The sequence below is a fragment of the Notolepis coatsorum genome (genome assembly GCF_963971535.1).
Source record: "Notolepis coatsorum genome assembly, chromosome: 5".
NCBI classification, from domain to species: domain Eukaryota; kingdom Metazoa; phylum Chordata; class Actinopteri; order Aulopiformes; family Paralepididae; genus Notolepis; species Notolepis coatsorum.
Window position 1 is genome coordinate 91,271,922 of NC_140169.1, and position 27,934 is coordinate 91,299,855.

Here is a 27,934-nt window from a genome sequence, read left to right on the forward strand (position 1 = left end):
CGTTAGTTGCAGCCCTAGTACTAATGCATTCATAACGATTCTCCTTCATGCGCTACAGGTTTCAAATACCCGGCCAGAGGAGAGTAAGCTCAGACAGGAAGATCTGACCAAGATCCTGGTTAATGTCCAAAATCTGCACGGCAAGCAGGAGAGCATGGACGCTAGGATGGCCACACTCCAAAGGTAGGTGCACAGCCTCGTACGGTAGAGCCTTCAACAGGTAGGTGCACAGCCTCGTACGGTAGAGCCTTCAACAGGTAGGTGCACAGCCTTAGGGCCCGCGTCCACCTAGCGCATATTTAGGACCGCAGGCGTCTGTTTTCAATGTATTACAATGCCTTATACAGTAGTAGAGCCTTCAACAGGTAGGTGCACAGCCTTATACAGTAGTAGAGCCTTCAACAGGTAGGTGCACAGCCTTATACAGTAGAGCCTTCAACAGGTAGGTGCACAGCCTTATACAGTAGTAGAGCCTTCAACAGGTAGGTGCACAGCCTTATACAGTAGAGCCTTCAACAGGTAGGTGCACAGCCTTATACAGTAGAGCCTTCAACAGGTAGGTGCACAGCCTCGTACGGTAGAGCCTTCAACAGGTAGGTGCACAGCCTCGTACGGTAGAGCCTTCAACAGGTAGGTGCACAGCCTCGTACGGTAGAGCCTTCAGCAGGTAGGTGCACAGCCTTATACAGTAGAGCCTTCAGCAGGTAGGTGCACAGCCTTATACAGTAGTAGAGCCTTCAGCAGGTAGGTGCACAGCCTTATACAGTAGAGCCTTCAGCAGGTAGGTGCACAGCCTTATACAGTAGAGCCTTCAGCAGGTAGGTGCACAGCCTTATACAGTAGAGCCTTCAGCAGGTAGGTGCACAGCCTTATACAGTAGAGCCTTCAACAGGTAGGTGCACAGCCTTATACAGTAGTAGAGCCTTCAGCAGGTAGGTGCACAGCCTTATACAGTAGAGCCTTCAGCAGGTAGGTGCACAGCCTTATACAGTAGAGCCTTCAGCAGGTAGGTGCACAGCCTTATACAGTAGAGCCTTCAACAGTTAGGTGCACAGCCTTATACAGTAGAGCCTTCAACAGTTAGGTGCACAGCCTTATACAGTAGAGCCTTCAACAGGTAGGTGCACAGCCTTATACAGTAGAGCCTTCAACAGGTAGGTGCACAGCCTTATACAGTAGTAGAGCCTTCAACAGGTAGGTGCACAGCCTTATACAGTAGAGCCTTCAACAGGTAGGTGCACAGCCTTATACAGTAGAGCCTTCAACAGTTAGGTGCACAGCCTTATACAGTAGAGCCTTCAACAGTTAGGTGCACAGCCTTATACAGTAGAGCCTTCAACAGGTAGGTGCACAGCCTTATACAGTAGAGCCTTCAACAGGTAGGTGCACAGCCTTATACAGTAGAGCCTTCAACAGTTAGGTGCACAGCCTTATACAGTAGAGCAGGGGTGCCCAACCTTTTTTGAACCAAGATCTACTTTTTAATTTGCCACCTAGCCGAGAGCTACCAGCCCAAATTTGTCCTACTCTCGGCTAAGATAAGATAAGATATTCCTTTATTGATCCCCTTGGGGAAATTCAGGCATAATAGCAGCATGGGGGAAGGGGGTACATGTAGTAAAAACAACACAAGCAGTGTAAACAAATGGGTCAATATAATTGACTATCTAACTAACTGAAAAATATATTCACAGTGTCATAAGGTGCATAAGGCTAGTATTAGTAGTAATAGTATTACCCATTCAATATGCACATGACAGAAAATATTATATGGCATATAATATTTTCTGTCATGTGCATATTGAATGGGTATATAATATGCTATTTTATATATCATTGTAACAGTGTAGTGTAGGAATTACAAGAATGACAAGACTGTAACTGTAACTTCTCACGTTTATTTCACACTCTGCGTACACACTGACAACACACACACACTCAGTTCAATGGGCATGAGAAAACATGTGTTTACATTGCCAAAGCAAAAGTGGAACAATACAATCAAAACAAAAATATATGTACAATTAAAAGGGAATAGGAATGATGTGTAAACAGAGCTGTCACATTGCAAAATGGAATACAATCATACTGTCAACAACAGTCACTGATAGTTCTCCTTTATCTTGTTTTTTTTATTTTTTATTAAATGTCTCTTAGTGAGAACGCTGGTACTGGGAAGAGGTAACTAGTTTTTCAAAGTCTGGGTTGCAGGAGCTGGTTGCAAGCCTCAGGCAGTCCACAAGATGCTCATCTGTCAATGTGGTTCTGTACTTGGACTTGATGATCTCTTCATGTGAGAGAAAGCAGACTCACACAGGTAGGTTGATCCAAAAAATGCTGTTAAGTTCATGGCTTCTCAGGCAGCAGTAGCTCCCAGAACTCTGCCTTCATCCCTTGTGTTGCCCTGGCTTTAATCTTAATGTCAGTTTGAAGTGTGTGAGGATCTCGTTCTCCACAGCATGGCTGTCCAGATTAAACAGTGTGGCCACTTTGGATGTGATGTCATCCACATCTACAGTTCCAAATGGAAAACACATGTAGCTTGCAACAGGTTCAAGTATTGAAAAGTCTGTGAAGCGCTTATCAAACTCTGACAAGATGCTTTGAACTTGCTCCTCATAATATGTGCAATCAAACTGTGCGGTGTCCTCACCCTGACGTTGAAGTTCTGCTTGCATGTGAGGAAAGTTGCGCGCGGTGTTTCTTGTGCATCGTTGTATAATGCCGCTCCAAATTACCCTTTTTCGGCACAGCCACGGTTTGTTTGCAAATCAGACAGACTGATTTTGCGTTGAAATAAACAAAAAAGTAAGCCTCTTCCCACTCTTCATGGAAATCATATGTTTTTGGTCTTTTGGCTGCTCCGGTTCTGCTTGCGGCACTGACGCTGGTGCTATCCGGCAGCTCGTCGGAGGCGGCGTTGGAGCAGCTCCCTGGCGGCGCCGGCAGCTCGTCGGAGGGTCCTGGCTCTGGCGGCAGTGAAGTCTTGCTTGCGTTGTTGAAAAGTAGCGTCCTCTGAATGAACCTCTTTTTAGCTGGTGGTGTTCCATTCATCTTGCAGTTTCGAGTGACTCAAGGCTGGTCTCAGAGCCATGTTTATACTGTACCTGCCAGGTGATGGGCCCGACCCCCACTCATGCCACTCCATGAAAACAAAGGCATCAATTTGCATCCCTATGGGTGAAGCTCGCTGTCCGGAATGTACGGAATGTAGACGGTATCGATTGGCTCAGGCTGCCGACTGCCTGTTATACACAGGACTGCTCGAACGTGTGTTGTCCTCCCCTCCAAATCAAATCAAATTAAATTATTTTCCAAAATAATCTCGAAGTCTACTTGAAACCAGCGCGCGATCTACCGCGACTGCAGTAGAGCCTTCAACAAGTAGGTGCACAACCGTATACATAGAGCCTTCAAAAGGTAGGAGCACATCCTTGTATAATTGAACCTCTTAAGCCCTAGCCATATTTTCTGAAAATTCGTCTAAAAATACATACCTAAGTAAATGGAAGATTGCTCCACTTCTACAAGGTCCATTTGCATGTTCTTGGTATCCAGGGACATCTATGGATCACAGGGAATGTATTCCCAGTGTCAGAAATATTGTGTCTGTTACTAGGGTTGAGTAAATTGTAATGAACCAAAGGAGAATATAAATGTAATTTAATTAAATTTGTTCATCTTTGACGGTGAATAACACCATGCTAACATTGACCAGACGTGAAGGGCAGATGATTTACAGGGGTTTTTGTATACAGTACTGAATTTTGCCATCTGGACACATGCAATTTGAAATATGAATATAGAATATCAGGCCTATAAATGACTTATTATGGCCATGTCACACATCTATGGATCGGGCCAAATCTCCCCTTTCCAATGGCAGAGTTCAATCTGGATTTAGCACCACCAGGCGCCCCTGACAGGGCAGCAAAAACTGTGAATGAAATCTACTGTAAGTACAGGTACTTTTTTATATTGTAATTTTCTCCGCCATTTTCATCAGATTGCAACGCATTTATATATTTTTTGCTAGATGTTCACAGAAAGGTAAAGAAACGAATGTTCTTCTATTTTATGGCAATAACGTTCAGGTTTGTTCCACCTGTGAGATATGATCTAAAGCCCTGGGTCTTCCCGTTCATAACTCTACACACACGTATGACAGCTTGCTTTACTTCCACCTAAATCCTCTGCTTTCCGATGCAAAGCGCAGAGATTTCTATAAGCTCATATTTCACTAATGACACTTAAAATCATTGGTAAACAAACGTAGTGCTGAAAATATACACATTGACTGGGTTTTGATTGGGTTAGGGTCTTTACTCTAAGGCTACATTTGAAAAATAAACGCAACATTAATTAATACGTTCTGTATTGATCGATTCCTGGCGCGATATGAATCTCGTACCAGACCGCTCGGGCTTAACGGGTTAAATTACTATGCTTTATATATGGGCCATGAGCACAACGCTCAGACACTGCACTTTATGGAGCCATAACATTTTCTCACACCCATGGTTTCTATTTTAGTTATCGCAAACGGGTCTGCACCAAAATGTAAACCTTATTTGGGTGTAAGAGCTCACAAACATTTTACCGGCCAACTAATTCTGTCCCAGAACACCAGAAGAACATACTGACTGAACTGTCCTGGGGCACAGGAAGAACGTACTGACTGAACTGTCCTGGGGCACAGTAAGAACATACTGACTGAACTGTCCTGAGGCACAGGAAGAACATACTGACTGAACTGTCCTGAGGCACAGGAAGAACATACTGACTGAACTGTCCTGGGGCACAGGAAGAACATACTGACTGAACTGTCCTGAGGCACAGGAAGAACATACTGACTGAACTGTCCTGGGGCACAGGAAGAACATACTGACTGAACTGTCCTGAGGCACAGGAAGAACATACTGACTGAACTGTCCTGAGGCACAGGAAGAACATACTGATTGAACTGTCCTGGAGCACAGGAAGAACATACTGACTGAACTGTCCTGTGGCACAGGAAGAACATACTGACTGAACTGTCCTGAGGCACAGGAAGAACATACTGACTGAACTGTCCTGAGGCACAGGAAGAACATACTGACTGAACTGTCCTGGGGCACAGGAAGAACATACTGACTTAACTGTCCTGGGGCACAGGAAGAACATACTGACTGAACTGTCCTGAGGCACAGGAAGAACATACTGACTGAACTGTCCTGAGGCACAGGAAGAACATACTGACTGAACTGTCCTGGGGCACAGGAAGAACATACTGACTGAACTGTCCTGGGGCACAGTAAGAACATACTGACTGAACTGTCCTGAGGCACAGGAAGAACATACTGACTGAACTGTCCTGAGGCACAGGAAGAACATCCTGACTGAACTGTCCTGGGGCACAGGAAGAACATACTGACTGAACTGTCCTGGGGCACAGGAAGAACATACTGACTGAACTGTCCTGAGGCACAGGAAGAACATACTGACTGAACTGTCCTGAGGCACAGGAAGAACATACTGACTGAACTGTCCTGGGGCACAGGAAGAACATACTGACTGAACTGTCCTGGGGCACAGGAAGAACATACTGACTGAACTGTCCTGAGGCACAGGAAGAACATACTGACTGAACTGTCCTGGGGCACAGGAAGAACATACTGACTGAACTGTCCCAGGGCACAGGAAGAACATACTGACTGAACTGTCCTGGGGCACAGGAAGAGCATTCTTACTGATATTGTCTTTGTTGTTTCACAGGGAGAATGAAGCACTCTGGAGGGACATAGCCGATCTAAGACAGAAACACGCCCAACAGCAGCAACTCATCAAGAAGGTACACTGTCCCTGTGGTTTTCAAACCTTTTCATCTCAAAGACCCTGCAAATTTACACACGGACCCCAAATTGCTTCTGATTCTGACCCACTCCCCCGGGACCCGGTCTACTTGCTGGCCAAGCTGCAATGCCAACACATGTCATAATTTTCACCAAAAAAGTTGTTTATTAACCTAACCTTTACCTTAAATTCCCCATGAAATGGCTAGCAGAATGCTATTTGATTCTACATATTTTTGCGTTTCCTGTAAAAACAGGAAAGTAGCTAGCAAGCTAATGTTAGCAGCTAATGTTAGCAGCATATGTTAGCAATGTTACACAACATTGGTAACGTTAGCTAGCAAGCTAACATTGAACATTGAACCTTTTTTCTTTACTTGAACTTGAGGACTGCATACTTTGTTTGAAAAGCGTATCTTTATACTTATAGCACATGCATAAGCCTGGTCTCGTTTGAAAGATAACATTCTGAAGTTATCCCAAAAAATATCTAAAAAAAAAATTGTATAAGCTGGAAAACACTGGGTCCATAGCCTGAAGTCTTATGTAGTAGAGGTACAAATTTTAGCACTACGTTTGTTTACCAATGATTTTAAGTGTTATTAGCGAAGTATGATCTTATAAAAATCTCTGCGCATTGCATCGGAACCCGGATGATTTAGACGCGAGGAAATTACGCTGTCATGAAATCGTTGTAGTCCTAAGAAAGAGGAGACCCAGGGCTTTCGATGGACGTCTAAAATCCATAAAACTACACTACCCAGCTCACACCAGCCGCCGTCAAAGCTGCCGCCGGCTGAAGTGAAAAATAAATAGAGTTGACGTGATTATATCTCACGGGTCAAACAAACCTGAACGTTATTGCCATAAAATACAATGTATATTGCTTCTTTACCTTTCTGTGAACGTCAAAAAAATACATCGCAATCAGTATACCACAGTGTCTTTATACCTGTATCGCTGTACATAATGATAATGTAACACAGTACATACATCTGAGTCATTTATATATTTTATATCCAGTTTAATTACCTGTTACATTGTATATTGCTATTGCACTTTACGGTTACATTTGCACTCTGGTTGCATGCTAAACTTATTTTTGTTATACTGTACTTGTGCTGTATAATGACATTTGATAATACATTTGAATCTAATCTAATTGCTACTGAAGCTTCGAAGAAAAAACAGCCCCTACATATTTGGTATATTTTATGGTGTATTGATTTCCTCATGGGATAGTTGTGACAATGATACTTGTTAGGTATCAACCCTTGGACGCATGTTGTTGATTCTATATTAAAAATAAATAACATTTTATTGATTTTGACATTTAAATGTTGATTCTAATGCCATCTTTATTATTTTTCTTTTTTTGCAGTTGATACATTTCATCGTTACATTGGTTCAGAACAACCGCATTCTGAATTTAAAACGCACAAGGTAAGATTATATGCCTTCTGATGGATGCTTTTATCCAATGCACCATAATAGAGCTGGGCGATAAGGATGAAATCAATATCACAATAATTATAAGGACCTTTTCTCAATATCAGTATATATCACATCGGCTCACGTATGTGAAATCACGAGTTATGTAATCCAGTTGATGTTAATCTCATTGAACTGCATGTTATAGTGTGACAAATCCAAAACTGCGATTCCCTCATATATTTCAATAAATATATCAAATTATGCGAGAAGATTTGAGTGAATATGTGCTTGTTATTATTAATGTAGAAAATGTTTACAATTAAACACAAGATACTTGTGATAATGATAAGCACTCAATGAAGAAACCCAATGCCAAAAATATTCTTTACTTGCCTATAAATATTTGGAATTAAACATTACAACTGTATTATGTGGCCCACAATGGCCCCCAAACAGTATTGCCAACCTCAACAGACCCGTGCCCCTTTGATATGAGCTTCAGGTATTGACAATGTAGATGCTACATACTCTACCACATGGCCCCTAATGGCCACTACATCTCAACGTGTAGATAGATAGGCAGTGAGAGCCAGCATATCACCAGGGTTGTCAAGTGGGCACCTCCCTTCACTGTTCTTGACAGATAGTTCTAGCATCCCAGAACCACCCCCCTCCATGCTAGCTCTCATTTTATTTAGCAAATAAGCCAATCGCGCAACATTTTCGGCATTTCTGAAAAATTCTCTCCGCTGAGATGAGGCCGTTTTCACAGGTGTAAACCCGCCTACGGGAGCTCTGACCTCAGAGGGTTTAGTCCTAAATTGAACTTCATGATACCTGTAGACACCCTGATTAAACACATACAAACTTATTATAAACGGATTGCTTTTATTTACATATCTTTATTTACAGTTTTCTATTCTATAGTCTACAAGCTGAATACATTTAGAGCTCGGCATGGTTCATTTGTCGTTTAAATTTCACTTTCGGTCTATATCTATCTATCTATCTATCTATCTATCTATCTATCTATCTATCTATCTATCTATTGTATCCATGTATCTCTAATATAGTCTATATAGGACTGTACAGTGTTGTCATTGTGCTGTGTCTCTCTCTTTTTATTTTGAGGCCAATCCTTATGAACAGTAATGGAAAGAAGCCCAAATACATCCATCAGATCTACAAGGACAAGGTTTGAACAATGTATTCCATCAGTTACTTTATAATACATAGTAATACCTATGAACTAATTACATATGTTTACATACTAGTGCTGTCCTCAGCCCTGGTGAACAACCAAGTTACAAGAGTATAAGGAGGCTAGCCTACTGTGCTTCAGAACATCCCGGACAGTACCATTGAACAGGAGGGCTTCACGGTGCTGCACGCCGACAGGGGTAAACAAAGCGGCAAGAGGAGGGGCGGAGGGCTTGTTGTTGTCTTTGTTAATTCCAGCTGGTGCCACCCTGGGCACATCACAGTTAAGGAACGCATCTGTTCCCCGACATAAAACGATTGGCACTCAGTCTGAGGCCATACTATCTACCGCAAGAGCCAACACATGTTGACATGTTTACATTCCACCGAGCGCAGGCGAGTGACGTCATCCACTTCAGTCGTGTGACTTCAGACGAAACACCCGGATGCATTTATTTTGATCAATGGGGACTTAAACTAAGTCAGACTAATTACGACCCTGACAAATTTACCCAGTCTGTCACCTGCAAAACCAGGAGAGACAAAACACTGGACCTGCTGTATGCTAATGTCAAGGAGGCATACAGCTCCACTCCCCTCCCTATTTTTTACTTTTCTACCGTACTATTACCTATTCTACTATTTCCCATGCTGCTATGATGCCTGAATTTTCCCAAGGGGATCAATAAAGGAATATCTTATCTTATCTTAAATGGTGTTACAGGCATTCAATGTTCCCCTGAGGGCAATTTGTTAATTCAGTTATGAAAATATACTGTCAAATCTTTCCCCCAAAGTACAAAATCCACCTTTAAGATAGAACTTCTGTATTTATCTTCTTTTTTCGTTTGATTCTGTATGTTGTGTCTGCAGTGTTTTCTCAAATATCTATTTGGGATATCTTTTTGCACTTATTTATATTTGTATTCTCTGAAGGGAATTTGTTCTAAAAATGTATCTCCTCTTCTCCTAGTCGTCTGTCAACAGTCTGAGCAGCATGAAGAGCTCGGATATATCGGATGAAGTCATCATCTGTGACGTGACGGACGAGGACACTGAGGTCCTCAGTGAGTTCACAGAGAGTCCCTCAAGAGTCCTGGAACAAGGGTAAAAATAGTTGAAATTTCATAAAACTACACTACCCAGCTCACACCAGCCACCGACAACAGAAGTCCAACAATTTTTCTCTTCCAAATATTGTGATTTTTGTGTTTATCTCACGGGTCGAACAAACCTCAACGTTATTGCCATAAAATACAACATAAATTATATTGTTTCTTTACCTTTCTGTGAACATAGAGCTATGGGCATTATACAAAAGTAACTGTACTTACAGTAGATTTAATTCACGGTCTTAGCTGCCCTGTAACGGGCGCCTGGTGATACTAAATTCAGATTTAACTCTGCCATTGGATAGGGGAGATTTGGCCCGATCCATAGATGTATGACTTGGCCATAATAAGGTAATTTATAGGCCTGATATTCTATATTCTATATACATAGTTCACATTGCATGTGTCCGGATGTCAAAATTCAGTACTGTATCTACAAAAAACCCTGTAAATTATCTGCCCTTTGTTAATTTGCCTAGATTTTTTGTACACTTGAATTCTTCACTTTTGGTCAATGTTAGAATGGTGTTATTCACCGTCAAAGATGGGGAAACAATTATTTATAATCTCCTTTGGTTAAGGCCTTTGGTGACCCCCGTATGCCGTGACAAATAAAACTCTTGACTTGGTTCATTACAATTTACTCAAGCATTTGCAAGAACATGCAAATGGTCCTTGTAGAAGTGGAGCAATCTTCCATTTACTTGGGTATGTACTTTTAGGTGAATTTTTTGGAAAATATGGCTAGGGCTTAAGAGGTTAATGGTATGTAATGTATTGTGTATTGCATTTTTGCTATATTATGCTTTGTAGAAATTATCTTTAATGTAGGCCTACCTCACAATTGTTCTCTTGCTCAGGGACTACAGGCTCCAATTAGCTCCTACAGCTAACCCTGGCACAGTTACATTGATGTTACATTGTGATACATACTGATGTTGATTATTGTGCACTGTCCCTGATAACATTTTTATAAATACATAAAAAATCTTCTCCTTCTCCTCCTTTCTTAGTGATGTGGAGATAGTGGAGGTGGAGCTGGACAGCTGCACGGTCCTACCGTCTGAGACAGAGATCACTGGCACAGATGACGTGAAACAAACATACCCCGCCCCATCGACAGAACTGGAGGAGATCCAGAGGGGTGCTTGTTTAAACGGTAGTATAACCAGTAACGCCCTGCAGCTCAACAAGCCCTCAGGACTGAGTTTAGAAGACCCCGTTAACATGATGGATTCCATACTCAACGAGAGCGGAGCCATCTCACAGAACATTAGCCTGTTGGGGAAGTAAGTTTGGTATTCATATATTTGCCTTTGTGCTATATAGGGGAGCAACAACGGATCACAAATCTCATGGTTTGGATCCTTAAATGTATTAGCTGAAAGCATAAGGAACACACACTTCTAATATCAATTAGGCATATTTGTTAATTATAAGAGGCTCTCATCAGGGGGCGTGTCTGTAGAACCTTTTTTTACATTTTCAATGGGGGACCCTGATGTAAACAAGACGAAAGTCTTTCTCTGGTCTGCATCCCCTTAACAATTGTGTGTATTGAGCTGTACTTTACTGTACCCATTCTGCAATCTGTTAATAAAGTTTTCAATCAATCAATTCAATCAAAGTAAAAATAAGTAAACATCCCAACAGGCCACCTTGTTGACTCGCGGTGCACAGTTTGTCACACACAGTCACTGTTTAATCCATCTCTATGATCGATAAAACAAAATATGTAATGCGCCCAAACAACAGACTTAAAAAGATACTGGAAAATATAATGTGATATAGCTCACTATGATGGTTACATTTAGCAATTAATCTGTGGTTCACATGGGTGCTGACGACCCATACAGTTCACCAATCAACTACGATCCGTTACACACCTAGTTAGGGGTGGGCAGTATAATGGTTGAACCGTTATATTGGTAGTGTTGTGGAATATTCTACTTGAGTCGAGACAGTGAGCTGTAGGAATTCAGTCGAGTTGTAAAAATATTTACATTTTATTTTCCGTGATCACAGAAAAAGTCCTCAGTTACAAATCAGAGACAAGTGTACACAAGCGTCTGGCCAGAAAATGGGAAAGAGCCCTGGTCAGACGCGTGATTTTTTTCCCGTAGCCGCAGTTTGTAAAGACGCTCTCTGATTGGCTAGCCCGTGTACAGCGAAGACCCTCTCTGATTGGTTTAGCTCCGAAGTGCTCTGGGATAGAAATGTCCGCCTTGTACATATTCTCTGCTTCGAAGTGGTTATGCTTTGGCCCTCTTTTGAAGTGGGTTATGCTTAGAGTTAGGGTTAGGCTAACCCTAACTCTAAGCAAGCCTAACCCTAACTCTAAGCATAACCCACTTCGAAAGAGGGCCAAAGCATAACCACTTCGAAGCAGAGAATATGTACAAGGCGGAAGAGACCCTTCGGAGCTAAACCAATCAGAGAGGGTCTTCGCTGTACGCGGGCTAGCCAATCAGAGAGCGTCTTCGCAAACTGCGGCTATGGGAAAAATCACGCTGGTCAGACTTACAATGAATTAACTAATTCCGTGCCAATCACGATGATAGTTGGGTTAACTCGCCATCGCTTGCGTGCCAATCACGAGTATAGTTGGGTTTTAATCGTTATTTCTTTTATTAGTGCTACGAGGGCCATTTCATGTATGCACGAGCAAGGATAATAATGATGATAATAAGATTCGATAATCAGCCGAAAAATGACAACGTGTTTTGTGTATTCCACTAAAGGGCTGTTATCGCGTCTTTCTCTGGAATTACTAGAAATCTCAAACTATACTCTTATTCAAAACGGTATAAAACGGAAATGTACAGATGAAAAAGCAATCCGTTTCATACATGTTGACTGCAAGCAAGTCATTGATAAGCGAAGGGTGTATTAGACCCATAGCCATAATTTAAGATATATTTTAAGCACTCGCAAATTTCCCCGTCCTCCCATTGATTAAAGCGCTGGCCTACAAGCCCTAATTTGGTCATATCCGGCCGGCTTTGAATGTGTTAAATACCAACTGGGAATGACAAATGAAAAGAAAGATGAAAAATGAAAACAAAAGATGAGTTAGGGGTTTTGTCTTTTCTGAGACACGAGACTGGAGTCAAGATTAAACAAAAGAACAAGATATGATTTACTTGGACATGTCATAATCCAAGTCAAACTGTCCTGGGCCTTGGGGTTGTTTTAAGAACATACGCCAGACTGTCGCCTAGTGTCTGTATACTAGTTTAACTAGTTAAGGCTGTACAGAGAATAGGTATTTAAACAGAGCTATAAAACATGTCCAATAAGACAAATCAAATTATGTAACATATAACAATTTACTATTACAGTAGAAATCCATGCAAAGATTTGTCATGCAAAGATTTTGCCTCTGCCGGATGTACTGGTAGAATGCTACTTTTAGGCTCTTGAGTGTAAAAATACTTTCACATTTAGAAATGTAACACACAAAGCTAGCGAACTGCATGTTGCCATTAAAAGATAATAAACTAGTTTGTGGAAAAAGTAATATCAAGAAGTTGGCCCATTATTGGCTATACAAATTTGTTTGTATTGTGACGTAAACAAACGCATGCTTTCTGAAGAAGATGCATAGTGAAATGGAGGGCATAGAGTGTGATGCAGGAGCTCCCATTCCCGATGTAAACTAAGAAGAATTAGTTTGAAAGAAAAGTGCTTCGTCCTTCATCATCTGGACATGGTTTGGGTTTGAAAAGTCTGACCTTGAGCAGAAAACTATTATCTGCAAGCAATGTCGAGCAAGTTGTTGCCAGATGCACGCAGACACAAGCAGTCCCTACTTTTGCTTGGTGCTGCTGCTCTTGGCCCGATATCAGTACCGGATCGGTGCATCCCTAGTTCTCAAGATTCAAGAGGTTTATTTGTCACATACATACCAGGGCATACAGTGAAATGCGGGTGGCCATGCCCGCTTTGATTGTGCAATAATACAAAATAATAAAATAGACATAATAAACTGGTAATAAAAATAGACATAAAATTGGCATGATAAAATAGACATGCTAAAGTCCTGAGATAGTGCAATACAGTGTTGGCTACGGATTTAAGGCACTGGGTCCTATGTACACTACTATACAATATACAGTTTTTACTATATATCCTTATGCTATACTTCCTATAAACTATACTATACAAGAACCACATCAGTTCTTTCCTTAAAGTGACCTTTATTTTCCTCGTTCCTTTAAAGTGTCCTTTCCATTTAGTTTAAAGTGACTGTTTGTGTGTGAGCGAATGCAGCATGTGTGTTGGGTGTGTGTATGTGTGTGCTCATGTGTACTTGTGTGTGGAGAGTTCAGTGTTCTGATGGCCTGGGGGAAGAAGCTGAGCCTTAGTCTCTCTGTTCTTGTTGCGCTTGTAGGCGCTTGCCTGACCGCAGCAGCTTGAACAGGCGGTGGTGGGGGTCTTTCATCATTCTGCAGGCTCTGCACCTCCTGTTATATAAGTCCTGCAGTTTGTTTGCCAAAAAAACAAACGGGTTCCATTGATTGAAGAAAGTTGTATAAAATGTTTGACAATATACATCACTTTGGAAAATTATGTTTGTGTTGAGTCTGTGATATTGTAGTGACCCGCCACCTCAAGAAGGGGGTGGTCCGGAGGGGGGCAAAAAATGCAACAAAGAAAGCCATTTGCTATCATTTCCTGCTACTTAAAAACAAAATTTCAATGAAATATCAAACACAAGTTGAACACAAAAAACACACACACAGTATAACATAGAACTGAGCAATCACATGTTAGACAGTGATGTATGTGTCTGCTTCTAAGCTGGCCCCAAGCTTTCACTACAAAAAGAAAAAAAATATATTTTTTCAACACATGGTGGCACTGGCGCGTTGTCATAGTGGCGCTGCACCCCTATACCATTGTTTAGGGAAAGCCCTGCACTGTGAATTGACCCTGGCGTGTGTGTGTGTCCATCTGTCTACAGGATGGAGCTGATGGACTACCTGGACAGTATTGACTGCAGCCTGGAGGACTTCCAGGCCATGTTGTATGGAAAACAGTTCAGCATCGACCCGGACGCCATGGAGGTAATGACATCACCATGTGCTCTACATCTCTGGTGGACAACAGTGGATCATCTTGAGTCCAATAAGTCTGTACTGTTCAGTAAATGTAATTGATTGGATTGCAGGGTTCTCACTTAGGAACTTGAAATATGGTGGCGTTCACATTTTGCCCCCCCGACCGGCCAAGTGACTGGTTAGGGCTGAACAATTTGGAAAAAATATTTAATTGTGATCATTTTTACTGATATTGCAATGTGAGTGTGGTGTTTACATTCAGCTGGTATGACAGGCTGTGAGTGTGTTGTTTAAATATAACTGGTAGGGCAGGCTGTGAGTGTGTTGTTTAAATATAACTGGTAGGGCAGGCTGTGAGTGTGTTTAAATATAACTGGTAGGGCAGGCTGTGAGTGTGTTTAAATATAACTGGTAGGGCAGGCTAGGGCTGGGCGATATGGAAAAAAATCATATTGCGATAACGATATGATAATGTTATCATATTTCTCGATATCGATAATTATCGAATTGTTATAAGTATTAAAAAAAAAAATTAACAACAGATGTATGTTTATTTTGCAGCAATTCTTTGTCATTGCCGCCATCTTTAGTGTTACATCCCCTCACACTCCAGTTCTCAGGCTGCAGCTGGTTTAAAAGCGAAAGTAAACCGGCTTCTCTGCTGGCTGTGGCTCCAGGGGAGTTGAACAGTTCTGGCTCTGCTAGTTTATTTTCGATCTTTTGGCGCTTTTTTGGTGGACAAACCACTGCACATGTGCACCGTGACTCGTGACTGGAGTCTAGTTCTGCTAGCACACATAGCCTACTGTGTACAGACGGTTTCAAACTGTATTTTAAATTAGAAAGCAAACAAAATAAATGGACAAGAGAAAAATAAATCTCAATTTGGTCAGTATTGTCATTTGGACAAGCAAAGCCATTACTTTAAGTTGCAGGCAAGAAAGACAAGTCTGTCCACTGTCTCTGGTTTTAAAACTGCCCTGTTGCAGGCCACAAAAAAAATATATATATATATATATAAAAAATAAAAAATAAACGATTTTTCGATCTTTTTTTTTATTTCGATATTCGATATCGATTATTAAAATATATCGCGATATTTATTGTTATCGTTATATCGCCCAGCCCTAGGGCAGGCTGTGAGTGTTTAAATATAACTGGTAGGGCAGGCTGTGAGTGTGTTGTTTAAATATAACTGGTAGGGCAGGCTGTGAGTGTGTTGTTTAAATATAACTGGTAGGGCAGGCTGTGAGTGTGTTTAAATATAACTGGTAGGGCAGGCTGTGAGTGTGTTTAAATATAACTGGTAGGGCAGGCTGTGAGTGTTGTTTAAATATAACTGGTAGGGCAGGCTGTGAGTGTGTTTAAATATAACTGGTAGGGCAGGCTGTGAGTGTGTTGTTTAAATATAACTGGTAGGGCAGGCTGTGAGTGTTGTTTAAATATAACTGGTAGGGCAGGCTGTGAGTGTTGTTTAAATATAACTGGTAGGGCAGGCTGTGAGTGTTGTTTAAATATAACTGGTAGGGCAGGCTGTGAGTGTGTTTAAATATAACTGGTAGGGCAGGCTGTGAGTGTGTTTAAATATAACTGGTAGGGCAGGCTGTGAGTGTTGTTTAAATATAACTGGTAGGGCAGGCTGTGAGTGTGTTTAAATATAACTGGTAGGGCAGGCTGTGAGTGTTTAAATATAACTGGTAGGGCAGGCTGTGAGTGTGTTTAAATATAACTGGTAGTGCAGGCTGTGAGTGTGTTGTTTAAATATAACTGGTAGGGCAGGCTGTGAGTGTGTTGTTTAAATATAACTGGTAGGGCAGGCTGTGAGTGTGTTGTTTAAATATAACTGGTAGGGCAGGCTGTGAGTGTGTTGTTTAAATATAACTGGTAGGGCAGGCTGTGAGTGTGTTGTTTAAATATAACTGGTAGGGCAGGCTGTGAGTGTGTTAAAATATAACTGGTAGGGCAGGCTGTGAGTGTGTTGTTTAAATATAACTGGTAGGGCAGGCTGTGAGTGTGTTGTTTAAATATAACTGGTAGGGCAGGCTGTGAGTGTGTTTAAATATAACTGGTAGGGCAGGCTGTGAGTGTGTTTAAATATAACTGGTAGGGCAGGCTGTGAGTGTGTTTAAATATAACTGGTAGGGCAGGCTGTGAGTGTGTTTAAATATAACTGGTAGGGCAGGCTGTGAGTGTGTTTAAATATAACTGGTAGGGCAGGCTGTGAGTGTGTTTAAATATAACTGGTAGGGCAGGCTGTGAGTGTGTTTAAATATAACTGGTAGGGCAGGCTGTGAGTGTGTTTAAATATAACTGGTAGGGCAGGCTGTGAGTGTGTTGTTTAAATATAACTGGTAGGGCAGGCTGTGAGTGTGTTGTTTAAATATAACTGGTAGGGCAGGCTGTGAGTGTTGTTTAAATATAACTGGTAGGGCAGGCTGTGAGTGTGTTGTTTAAATATAACTGGTAGGGCAGGCTGTGAGTGTGTTGTTTAAATATAACTGGTAGGGCAGGCTGTGAGTGTGTTTAAATATAACTGGTAGGGCAGGCTGTGAGTGTGTTGTTTAAATATAACTGGTAGGGCAGGCTGTGAGTGTTGTTTAAATATAACTGGTAGGGCAGGCTGTGAGTGTGTTGTTTAAATATAACTGGTAGGGCAGGCTGTGAGTGTGTTTAAATATAACTGGTAGGGCAGGCTGTGGGTGTGTTTAAATATAACTGGTAGGGCAGGCTGTGAGTGTGTTGTTTAAATATAACTGGTAGAGCAGGCTGTGAGTGTGTTGTTTAAATATAACTGGTAGGGCAGGCTGTGAGTGTGTTTAAATATAACTGGTAGGGCAGGCTGTAGGGATGGGTATCGTTAGGATTTTATCGATACTACTACTCTTATCGATACTGCTTAACGGTTCGGTACTTTATCGATACTCTTATCGGTTCTTTTAGATTATTATTTAAATATATTTAAATTAAAAAAAAAATTATAAATTATTATTTGAACGGCTTAAGGCTATATCTGTACTTGATATTTGTTTGTTGTGTTGCATATTTGAAATAAACTTCAATCAAATCAAACCCCTTTAACCTGGCCATCTATAAAACATCATGCTAAAACTGTGAAACAAATGTCCTACTCCCCTAAAGAAAGAAATACATAGCAAACATGACTCAGTTATGCAATAGTGCTGCTGCTTTTTATTTTGTTAAAATCTTTTAGTTAATAAGACTACAAAATGACTACAACGATTTCACGACGTTTTCCTGTCCACGCCGGAAGTGCATCGGATACCTACCTTAACGTTACATTTTCAACAACGGAACAGATTGTTGCTAATTAAACACTTCATGGAAACGGAGTAACGTTAACGCTATGTCGAGTTCATACGTGTAGTGTAGTATGAACTCGGCGAGTCGGCATAACGTTAACGTTAGTCAGTTTCAGTGTTGCTGGATGGTATACTATATTAGCTCCGTAGCTAACGTAGCTAGCCACGTTAACGTTAAATGTTCAACAACAGAACAGATTGCTGCTAATTAAACACTTCATGGAAACGGATTAACGTTATCGCTATGTCGAGTTCATAAGTGTAGTGTAGTATGAACTCGGCATAACGTTAACGTTAGAGTGTACCATCCAGCAACACTGAAACTGACTACTAGCTCCGTAGCTAACGTAGCTAGCCACGGACAGGCACCTCCAGTCCCTACCCGTGTATGTGTGAGTGGCTCGCGACAAGTGTGTGTAATGGCTTGCTGCGGCTCGCTTCTCGTGCAGAGACAGAGAGAGGATCGTTCGCAACTTTTAAATAATAATAATAATAATAATTTCTCTAGAGTATCGATAGCAGTACCGAGGACGTCGGAGCTTATAAATACTCCGGTATTTTCTAATATAGTACCGGTTCCCGTTCAAAACCGGGGTCCGGGGGGCATCCCTAATCTACACACACCCCCTATCCCCCCTCTCTATCTCTATACACATACAGCCTTCTCATAGTCCACCTAGTTTGTCTACTAGGGGTGGGAATCACCAGTTTCATCACGATACGATACGATATCGATTCTTTGGACAACGATACGATATTATCCGATATCACACAGTCTGCCACGATACGATACGATTCGATTCAGGTGCCTGCGATCGATATGAGACTATATTATATGCCCATTTAACACAATCAGTAACATTTAAATCAACAAAAAAAAGCCAATGGAAATATCATTTGACATTTTTATTTTTGAGCTCTTCCAGACATTTAAATGAAAAACAATCTATTGTTTTTAATACAAATAGACCTCCTGTTCACTGTTTTTGGTTTTCTTTTCTTTTTTTTCCGATATTAATATCCTATTCACTGTCACAGAGCTGTATTTTGGCTGGAAAAGGCATATTGGGAGTCCGAAGGTGCAGTACCGGCCAGATCCTGTTAGTGGGGCTATCCCCAGAATGCACCCTCCTTCCCAGTCCCCACTTCTCTCTGCCTATGGCTCTGGGTTAGCTTGTTAGCTTACGCTAACGTAACGTTATCTTCGATCTTTAACGCGACGTGGGCATAATGGAGTGGCGAGGATTGCAAAGCAGGTTAGATGCATTGGACCCGTTGCGGAATAAAACAGCAGAGACATGTTTTGGGTCACAGAATAGGCACACTAGTCTTGCTCTAGTGACGCTCTAGACCAGGGGTCAGGAACCTTTTTGACTGGGATAAAAGCCAAATATTTCTAAATATATTTCATTGAGAGCCATATAGTATTTTTAACGTATAATAAATTAAATATGTCTTACTTTTAATGCGACTTCTGGTGCTGCATGGTTTTGCTGATGGCCTTGTAATCTGGTTCATACGTGGTGAGGTTGAGCTTCATGCAGGCGTTGAGGCTTCCATCAGTTAAACGTGAGCGTATGTTGGTCTTAATGTTCCTCATATGCGAGAATGACTGCCCACATGCATATGTAGAGCCAAACATGGTCAATACGGCAATACTCGCGCTGCATTGTGTGGTACAGTATGTCACAGGAAACTCGTTCCATGTTTTAAGAATCAGCTGGTCTTCAGGTTGAAGATTTTTAATTTCTGTCCACTTGTGTTCCCTCGCCAGCTCTGCTCGCTATATCTTCAGCTACAGATACTATTGGCTGTATCTTCAAAACTAATTTTTGTTTACTTTAAAATGACACAGTATTATTAAGAAATATCACAAGTATTAAAAAAAAAGAAAAAAAAATTCTTTTACTCAAATATTTCTGGGAGCCATATGCTGTCACCAGAAGAGCCATAATGGCTTGCGAGCCATAGGTTCCCGACCCCTGCTCTAGACGCTACTGCTGTGTGCTGTTGATCTGAGCCGAGCCGATATGACACATGGGATTTTCAAAATAAGAGTATCGCAATATGAATCGATCTTTTTACGTTGCATCGATCCTATTTGATTATTGATAATAGATCGATATATCGATCTGGATCGATGTATCGTCCCACCCCTACTAGGTCTACTCTCCTGTATAAATACTTTGTTAGCTCACCATTCTACAGAGATCTCTAGACCAGTGGTTCTCAAACTGTGGTACGCGTACCACTAGTGGTACTTGGTGGTACTGCTGGTGGTACTTGAAAACATTTCCAAAAAAGCTAAACAAAAAAAAACAAAAAAAAATTGGGCAGTCAGGCCACTGAACTTAGAAGCAGGCCAGGCCAGTGTTTCTGGTTGCGGCAGCGCGATAGTTAGATAATCTAAGTGGGGAACAACCAGGAGATCACTGTGACAGAGAGTAATGCAGTCTAAACAGTCATAAATCTTTAATTAAACTTCAGCCCTGATCATAACCATTTATTTTTAGATTTCTTGTAATGTCAGATAAAAAATGAAATACTCCCACTTTTCTGAAAAGAGTTGGTGTTAAATCTGACATTACAAAAAATCCATCAAAATATGTGTTGCTGCTAATCATTGACACATGCCTAGCCTGTAATAATCTCCCCCAGAAAAATGTACTTTGCATTTGATATATTGAAAATATTTTACTTTTTGTGTTTTTTTTAACAATAATTTGTGATGCCATCACACAAACTGGCATTTAAAGGGTAAACATTCAAAAATGTATTGAATATGTGTTTTCTTCTTTTTTACAATAATTTGTGATGCCCATCACAAACACTGGCATTTAAAGGGTAAAATGCCTGCACCAGAATGCAGGAAATTAAGTTTTTGTAACAAAATAAGTGTGTGTGTGTGTGTGTGTGTGTGTGTGTGTGTGTGTGTGGGTGTGTGTGTGTGTGTGTGTGTGAGAGAGAGAATGACGGACAATTGCTTGCTGTGTGAGAGAGTGAGAGAGAGAGATAGAGAGAATTAAGTACATTTGCTGAAATACAGTTCTTAATTTTCTCACTTGCTATGTGAGAATGTTAGTTATTATGTTCTCAATGCCCCTTGCATTGGATGAGTTGTGTGGAAGCGTAGTTCTAGTGCTATCTCTTTGTACATTGTGGCTGTGTCTGACAAAAGTTAACAATAAATAATGGTATTAGGAATACATTTGCCTCCTGCGTGAACTGTGCATAGCTGAATAGACTGTATTTTAACGCCGGTCATATGGTGGTACTTGGAGAGCCAGCTACGTTCTCAGGTGGTACTTGGTGTAAAAAGTTTGAGAACCACTGCTCTAGACTATAGGCTAGGTCTCTTCCATGTTGCAACATGTCATTCTGTCAGTAAACTATCCTTAATCAAAGACTGTTCCACACCATGTGGAATGGGTTAGACTAGACTGAGGATGAACTAAAATATTGTGAAAACATAAATCAATTCAAATCTAGACTAAAAAATATCTATTTTCGATGGCAAAGAAGGGAAGAAGAGCTTTAATTGCATTTAATTAATAGAAAAATACATATGATACTGTATTGTACGTTATATCATATTACATTATATAATCATATTATAATTAATCTGTATATTATATAAAACTATTTACACTATATACTATTATATATTGTGGTACTATATTATATTGTATATATCATGTACTATATATCTCATATTACATTATATATGTGTTGTGGTCAATGGCACTGAATGTATTAACACTTTGAGTGCCAGCAGGGGGGCGCACGATTTAGCGCTTGAGTGCCAGCGCTGTAGTCAATGGGAGGACGAGCACATTTGCGAACTCATAAACTATATCTTAAATTATGGCTATGTCTAATACGCCCGTCGCTTATCAATGACTTGTTTGCAGTCAACATTGTCGAAACGGATTGTTTTTTAATCGGTACATTTCCGTTTTATACCATTTTGAAAACCGTTTGTTTTTGGAAACTTCCAGAAAAAAGGTGATTCTGCAGGAATCGCGCTTTAGTGGAATACACAAAACACGTTGTCATTTTTCGGCCTATTTATGAATAGTTTTCAAATAAACGCTAGATTATCGATAGTATACCGGTATGTGTACTTATGCACGCTAGAGAAGCGGGCTGAAAAATCGATTATCTTATTTCCTGATCAGCACACACACACGCACACACACACATATGGGACACGCTGAGATATAGGTGAAAAAAACTCTGATTATCCCAAGACTGGTCAAATAGATTCCTTACCTCAGATCAGATGTTCTCCAAAAAGATTATTCCAATTCCTGATCGCCATTCCAAATATCGATCGCGTTTATTGATCCAACGCTGGGTACTGGAAACTAGGGCTGTCTTAAATACTTCGAACCTTCGAAGCTTTGTTCGATGGGCATGGGATTCGAATATGAAAAAGAAATCCGATTATTAAAAAAGAAATTGAATTAAATTTTTATTTATTTTTGCTAAATCAACTCTGCCTCTCTTTGTTAACTACAACAAGCAATGCTGTTTGTTATTTAAGATGAGGTCGGACTCGGCACTGACAGATTTGTGTTCATTGTGCTGCTTTTATAAAGCCTCAAATGACTGCTTACAATATTTCATGAAAGCAAAGTGTTTCGTTTGTCTAGGATTTAAAAAGGTTTAAACTTTACAGCACTGACAAAGTTGAACAAAGTGATGTACAATCCCACAACATAAAAAAAAATATATATATATATTATAATAAAATAAAAAGAAATTTTTAATCTCAAAGCTTCGAATTAAAATCGAATCTCGACCCCGAAGCTTCGAATTCCAAAAAAAAATTCGAAGGTCAGCCCTACTGGAAACACATATTCCACGCTATTCTGCGACTCTGCAATGAATGGGATCGTCTCCGGTTACATGCCCGACAAGTAAAACGTGGATTCCGGACTCTTTTTTTCCCCATCCATTTCATTCAGTCCAATCCAATGGGTGCAATACCATCCGGAGAGACGATAGGGGGCGGTATTTTTCCTGTTCGAGCTCAGATAGATCCCCAATGGTAACGTGAGGCTAGATTGATGAAAAATGAATGGAAATCGATAATAAAAAAAAATAACGATTAAATAACGAGATTTCTCGTTTTTGGCACTCAACGCATGGCATGAACTAACGAGATTTCTTGTGGCTGGCACTCAAAGTGTTAAGGTTCGGGACTCTGCAGTGGTATGGGCCCATCAGATAACACACTGTCCAGGGTTCGCACAAGGTCCTTGAAGTGCTTAAAGTGCATTAAAAAAAGTCAATGCCTGGAATTCCTTGAAAACAGCCCACTTTTTTAAAACATGGTGCTTAAAGAATCATTGAAATTCAAATCAGCCATTCGCATTGAAAGTTGTTCATCCATGATCAAATTGTTCTGAATCAAGAAATTAAATCTTTTTTATTTAAAGTGTAACTAATTGTCGGAAATTGGTTTTAAGCCATAAATATTCGAACAGATTTTCTTTTCAATAAAAAACAGCATTTAAAAGTGACTTGTATCCTTTTAAATGCCCTTTTAAAATGGAAAATAGTGCTTAAAAAAGTACGTAAGTCCTTGAATTTCATTTAGCAATATCTGTGGGAACCCTCTGTCTGTCTGTGCTGCTGTTTGCTGTCGTTGCTTTCTGCTGATGTGCTCTGTGTGGCGTTGTGCTGTGTTCCAGGAGAGCATGTTGTCCAGAGAGAACTCGGATCAGCTGAACGGAGAGGACGACCATAACGGTGAGCAGCAGGCCTTCCCCAGGATGTTGCAACTAGGGGGATCAGGAGGAGGGGGAATGTGCAATAAAGAAAACCATTTGCTGTAATTTCCTGCAACTTAAAAACATAGTTTCAATAAATTTGCAAACACAAGGGTATGTTCCAAATAAGTTATTTATTTAAGTACAATGTATAAGGTTGCACAATATGTCTTATGTCTCTCTCTACTGTCTCTCTCCTTCTGTTTTGTCTCTACTGTCTCTCCCTCTCTACTCTAATATTATCTCTCTCTCTCTCTAATCTTTTCTCTCTCTTTCTCTTCTCTTCTCTCTCTCCAGACAAGCGGCTGATCCAGTACACCTCCTGTCCTTTGCTGGCCTTCCTGGACGGCTGCCCCACCCCCACCCCCTCGTTGGCCTGCCCCTCCTCCTCCGTGGAGGCCCAGCCCCCCACAGACCTGCTGGAACCCACCATGGAGACAGAGGCGGCGGCGCCACCCCCCCGTGGCTCCCTGCTCCGCCTGGAGCCGCTGAGCGAGGCCAGCGAGGAGCCTCTGTTCTACCTGCTGCCGCTGAGCCCAGACTCCGCCCAGCTAGATGTAGTCTGAGACCCGGGACAGGAATCTGTTTGATCTCTGCCAGCACAGTTTAAAAACAAACATGCGCATTCATATTCTGGATACTAACTAATAGCGTATTCAGGCTTCTCAAGCTTCTCTGGGTAAACGGAATGTGGCTTTTACATGCATCAACTCGTAGACGGAATAGTCACGTGTCCCAAATCTGGTAGTAATATAATATTAATGAGGATGTAAACACAGCCTCTGTCTGATGGAGAGGGTTGACCACCAGACCAGGTTCAGCTGATGTGTCACTGACCGAAGACATTGTGTGTGGATCACTTTCTTGTACATAGGGCAGGCTAGCTACGAGCTGGTGTCAGTGCAGGCTGAGAGAGAGTCTCCACAAGGGATGCACCCATGCTGTTCTTGGTTATCGGGCCGATACCCGGCTAAAATAAGGTATGGGATTGGTAGGAATTTCAAGAGCCATGTGCATTATGTCCAAAGCTAAATCAAATCAAAGTAAAGGAATATATATGTTTTTCTTTTACACAGAGTTAGATCTCAGTTATGTTTGTCTAGTGTCTCCAGCAACAAAAAAATTCTCTTCTCTTTAGTCGTTAGTCCAATTCCCTCCTGGTCCTTATGCTGCCCTACTGGCGGTCTGAGGAGGATGTAGACTACTCTGTTGATCTGGGGATGGTGTAGACTACCACATACTTCCTCTGTCGGTCTAGAGAGGGTGTAGACTACCACATGCCTCCTCTGTCGGTCTAGAGAGGGTGTAGACTACCACATGTCTCTTCTGTCTGTCTGGGGAGGGTGTAGACTACCCCATGCTTCCTCTGTCGGTCTAGAGAGGGTGTAGACTACCACATGCCTCTTCTGTCAGTTTGATGAGTGTAGACCACCCCATGCCTCTTCTGTTGGTCTGGGGAGGGTGTAGACTACCACATGATTCCTGTCGGTCTGGGGAGGGTGTAGACTACCACATGCCTCCTCTGTCGGTCTAGAGAGGGTGTAGACTACCACATGCCTCTTCTGTCAGTTTGATGAGTGTAGACTACCCCATGCCTCTTCTGTCGGTCTGGGGAGGGTGTAGACTACCACATGCCTCTTCTGTCGGTCTGGGGAGGGTGTAGACTACCACATGCCTCTTCTGTCGGTCTGATGAGCGTAGACTACCACATGCCTCTTCTGTCGGTCTGGGGAGGGTGTAGACTATCACATGCCTCTTCTTGTCGGTCCGGGGAGGGTGTAGACTACCACATGCCTCTTCTGTCGGTCTAGAGAGGGTGTAGACTACCACATGCCTCTTCTTGTCGGTCTGGGGAGGGTGTAGACTACCACATGCCTCTTCTTGTCGGTCCGGGGAGGGTGTAGACTACCACATGCCTCTTCTGTCGGTCTGGGGAGGGTGTAGACTACCACCTCCTCCGATACATGTTGCTGCTTCTTTTCACCTGATAGCGAGGAGTTTCTCTGGCCAGTAGGAGTTGCTATTGCAACGGCCAGGACTCGGCTTGAAGCTTGGAAACATACGGGGGCGGCTAGGTGGCGCAGTGGGCAAGGCACTCGCCACCAACGCAGGAGATGCTGGGTTCGAGCCCAGCTCTCGGCGTTGCTACCAGCTTGGCTGGTCGTTCATACTAATACAATTGGCAGTATTAGGGGGTGGGAAGCTGGTGGGTGGGGATCGGACGCTGTGGACAGCGACTCCTACAGGTCGGTTGGTGCACCTGCGCAGTAGAATCAGGAAGCGACGAGGGCGGCGTGTCCCTCGCCGCTGAGAGATCACGCTGTACAGGTGAAAAGATGCGACGGCTGCCTCCTCGAGTACCGGAAGGGACACGTGATGCAAGGCTTCGTCCACATTGCAGCCGGCTTGTGGGAGGCATGGCCTAACAGCGTTCGAGACAGGGGAGGGTAGAATTGGACAATACGAAATTGGGGACGGGAGAAAAATTGAAAAATGGGGAGAAAAAATAAAAAGCTTGGAAACATACCCTGGTAATTTACAGCCCAGACTGGTATCGGAGCATCTTCAGTTTCCACCAAACTGTTCCTCCATCAGCATTTCTACATTTCAGTGCCTCAAAGTGTAGGTGAATAAATTGCACACTCGTGCAAAAGGGAGGAGTAGAGAGAGAGAAATGATACATCCCTAGAGAGAGCGAGAGAGAGGACAAAAACAGCTGTTGATCTGTGTTAGTCTCTAGAGGGAGAGCTATTATAAATGACTGCACAAGTGTGGCAGAAACAAAGAGAGTTGCAGTTCCACCTCTGCCATCAACCTGAACCGCCCTCTGGGACCCGGCTTTAAAATGCTGTGTGATGTGTCAATAACTGTATGCGACTTCCTTGAATCTGTGTGTTTTAGTTTTTTTTAATGATTTAATGATTTTAATGATTTATTTTCCAGCACCTCCCTTTCTTTCCTTGTATTGAACACGTTTCAATTGGTGGGTGTGTAGCGCAATACACCAAATTCTTTACATTTTATAATTATTTCCTTCCCTGCCTAGCCACCCCACCACCCCCAGTAGTAAAAATAAAAAAGTGTAACAAAGATTGTTGACTGTTCAGTACAGCAACAGCTCTTGAAGGCTGAAATCAGGACGGCGTGATCACATGAACCAGCTCACAATCATTTCAGAGTTCTCAGATTCAGACAACTGAATCTGAATCTGAGAACTCTGAAATGATTGTTTCATTCAGAGTTCTGCACATGGTTCTGGATAATTATCCCACCAAAACAAAAGTTCTGTTATATCGAGGTAATGAAATAAATGAATCCGTTATCACGAGAAAACGGACTTTGTTATATATCGAGATAACGAAATAATAAGTCGTTATCATGAGAAAACGGCAATAAAATAATAAAGGCGTGGCCGTTCTCGGCTTCCGTACTGATCACAGGGTACGCCCAAGATGACTTACCGGTATGTTAATACAGTAGGTAGGCAGTGTTCCTGGATCAGTTTGATTAAGCAAAGCTAATGTGTTTCTTGTGCCCCTCCAGGCCAAATGGCAAGGAGTACATGATGCCATTTTCCCCCCCAGTGCCTAAATAGCATTTTCAGACTGCAAGATACATACGACGACACACTGCACAAAAATGACCTATAGTAAAATGATAGTATGGGTGGGACATTCATAATAAGCTCTTGACTGTACACTTTTATTTATTTATCTATTTAAAAAAAATCTTTGACGTCACCCTCTTCCCAAAGCTACGGTGCCAGGAGAAACGGGTTTCTACAAGGAAGACGCCTCGTCCAGCAACATATTCACACGACTGAACCGCATTTATTTCAGAAAGAATTCCCCTTTTTTAAGAAAAAGATTTAAATAAAAAAAAATGACCATAGAACAGCACCTTGGCAGGGCAGTGCCACTTGACTTTGTAAAAAAGACTGAATCTTTGTATATACTCAAGAGTCTATTTATTATTATGCTGTTTTGCTTGTTATTTTCTGGTGCATTATTTACTAGTCCACAAACAGGTGTAATTGTTCATAAAAAAATTACTTAAATGTTCCTGTATCTGTCGCATCCCTGGTTCAGGTCAGTTCAATTGTGAAAGTGTTAAAAAAAAATTGCTATATAGAAACTCTTACTTCCGATGTGTGGATATCGCAGTTTGAGTTCCCTCTTTGGATAAAGAAAAACAAGG

The 27,934-nt window shown here is 41.6% G+C and overlaps 1 protein-coding gene across 2 annotated transcripts in view; it reads left to right on the forward strand.

Moving 5' to 3' along the window:
- Nucleotides 1-25,915, forward strand: part of hsf2 (heat shock transcription factor 2) — a 58,059-nt gene extending 32,144 nt beyond the window's left edge. Inside the window, exons 4-12 of one of the 2 annotated variants that reach the window (XM_084314496.1) lie at nucleotides 59-183; nucleotides 5,755-5,830; nucleotides 7,213-7,274; nucleotides 8,397-8,460; nucleotides 9,439-9,572; nucleotides 10,591-10,866; nucleotides 14,544-14,646; nucleotides 23,660-23,717; nucleotides 24,035-25,915. In XM_084314496.1, the coding sequence (XP_084170622.1) occupies nucleotides 59-183; nucleotides 5,755-5,830; nucleotides 7,213-7,274; nucleotides 8,397-8,460; nucleotides 9,439-9,572; nucleotides 10,591-10,866; nucleotides 14,544-14,646; nucleotides 23,660-23,717; nucleotides 24,035-24,303 (1,167 nt within the window). In that variant the 3' untranslated portion in view covers nucleotides 24,304-25,915. The remainder of the gene's footprint in view (nucleotides 1-58; nucleotides 184-5,754; nucleotides 5,831-7,212; nucleotides 7,275-8,396; nucleotides 8,461-9,438; nucleotides 9,573-10,590; nucleotides 10,867-14,543; nucleotides 14,647-23,659; nucleotides 23,718-24,034) is intronic. The other variant, XM_084314497.1, reaches the window with a different exon arrangement.
- The last annotated feature ends 2,019 nt before the right edge of the window (nucleotides 25,916-27,934 follow it).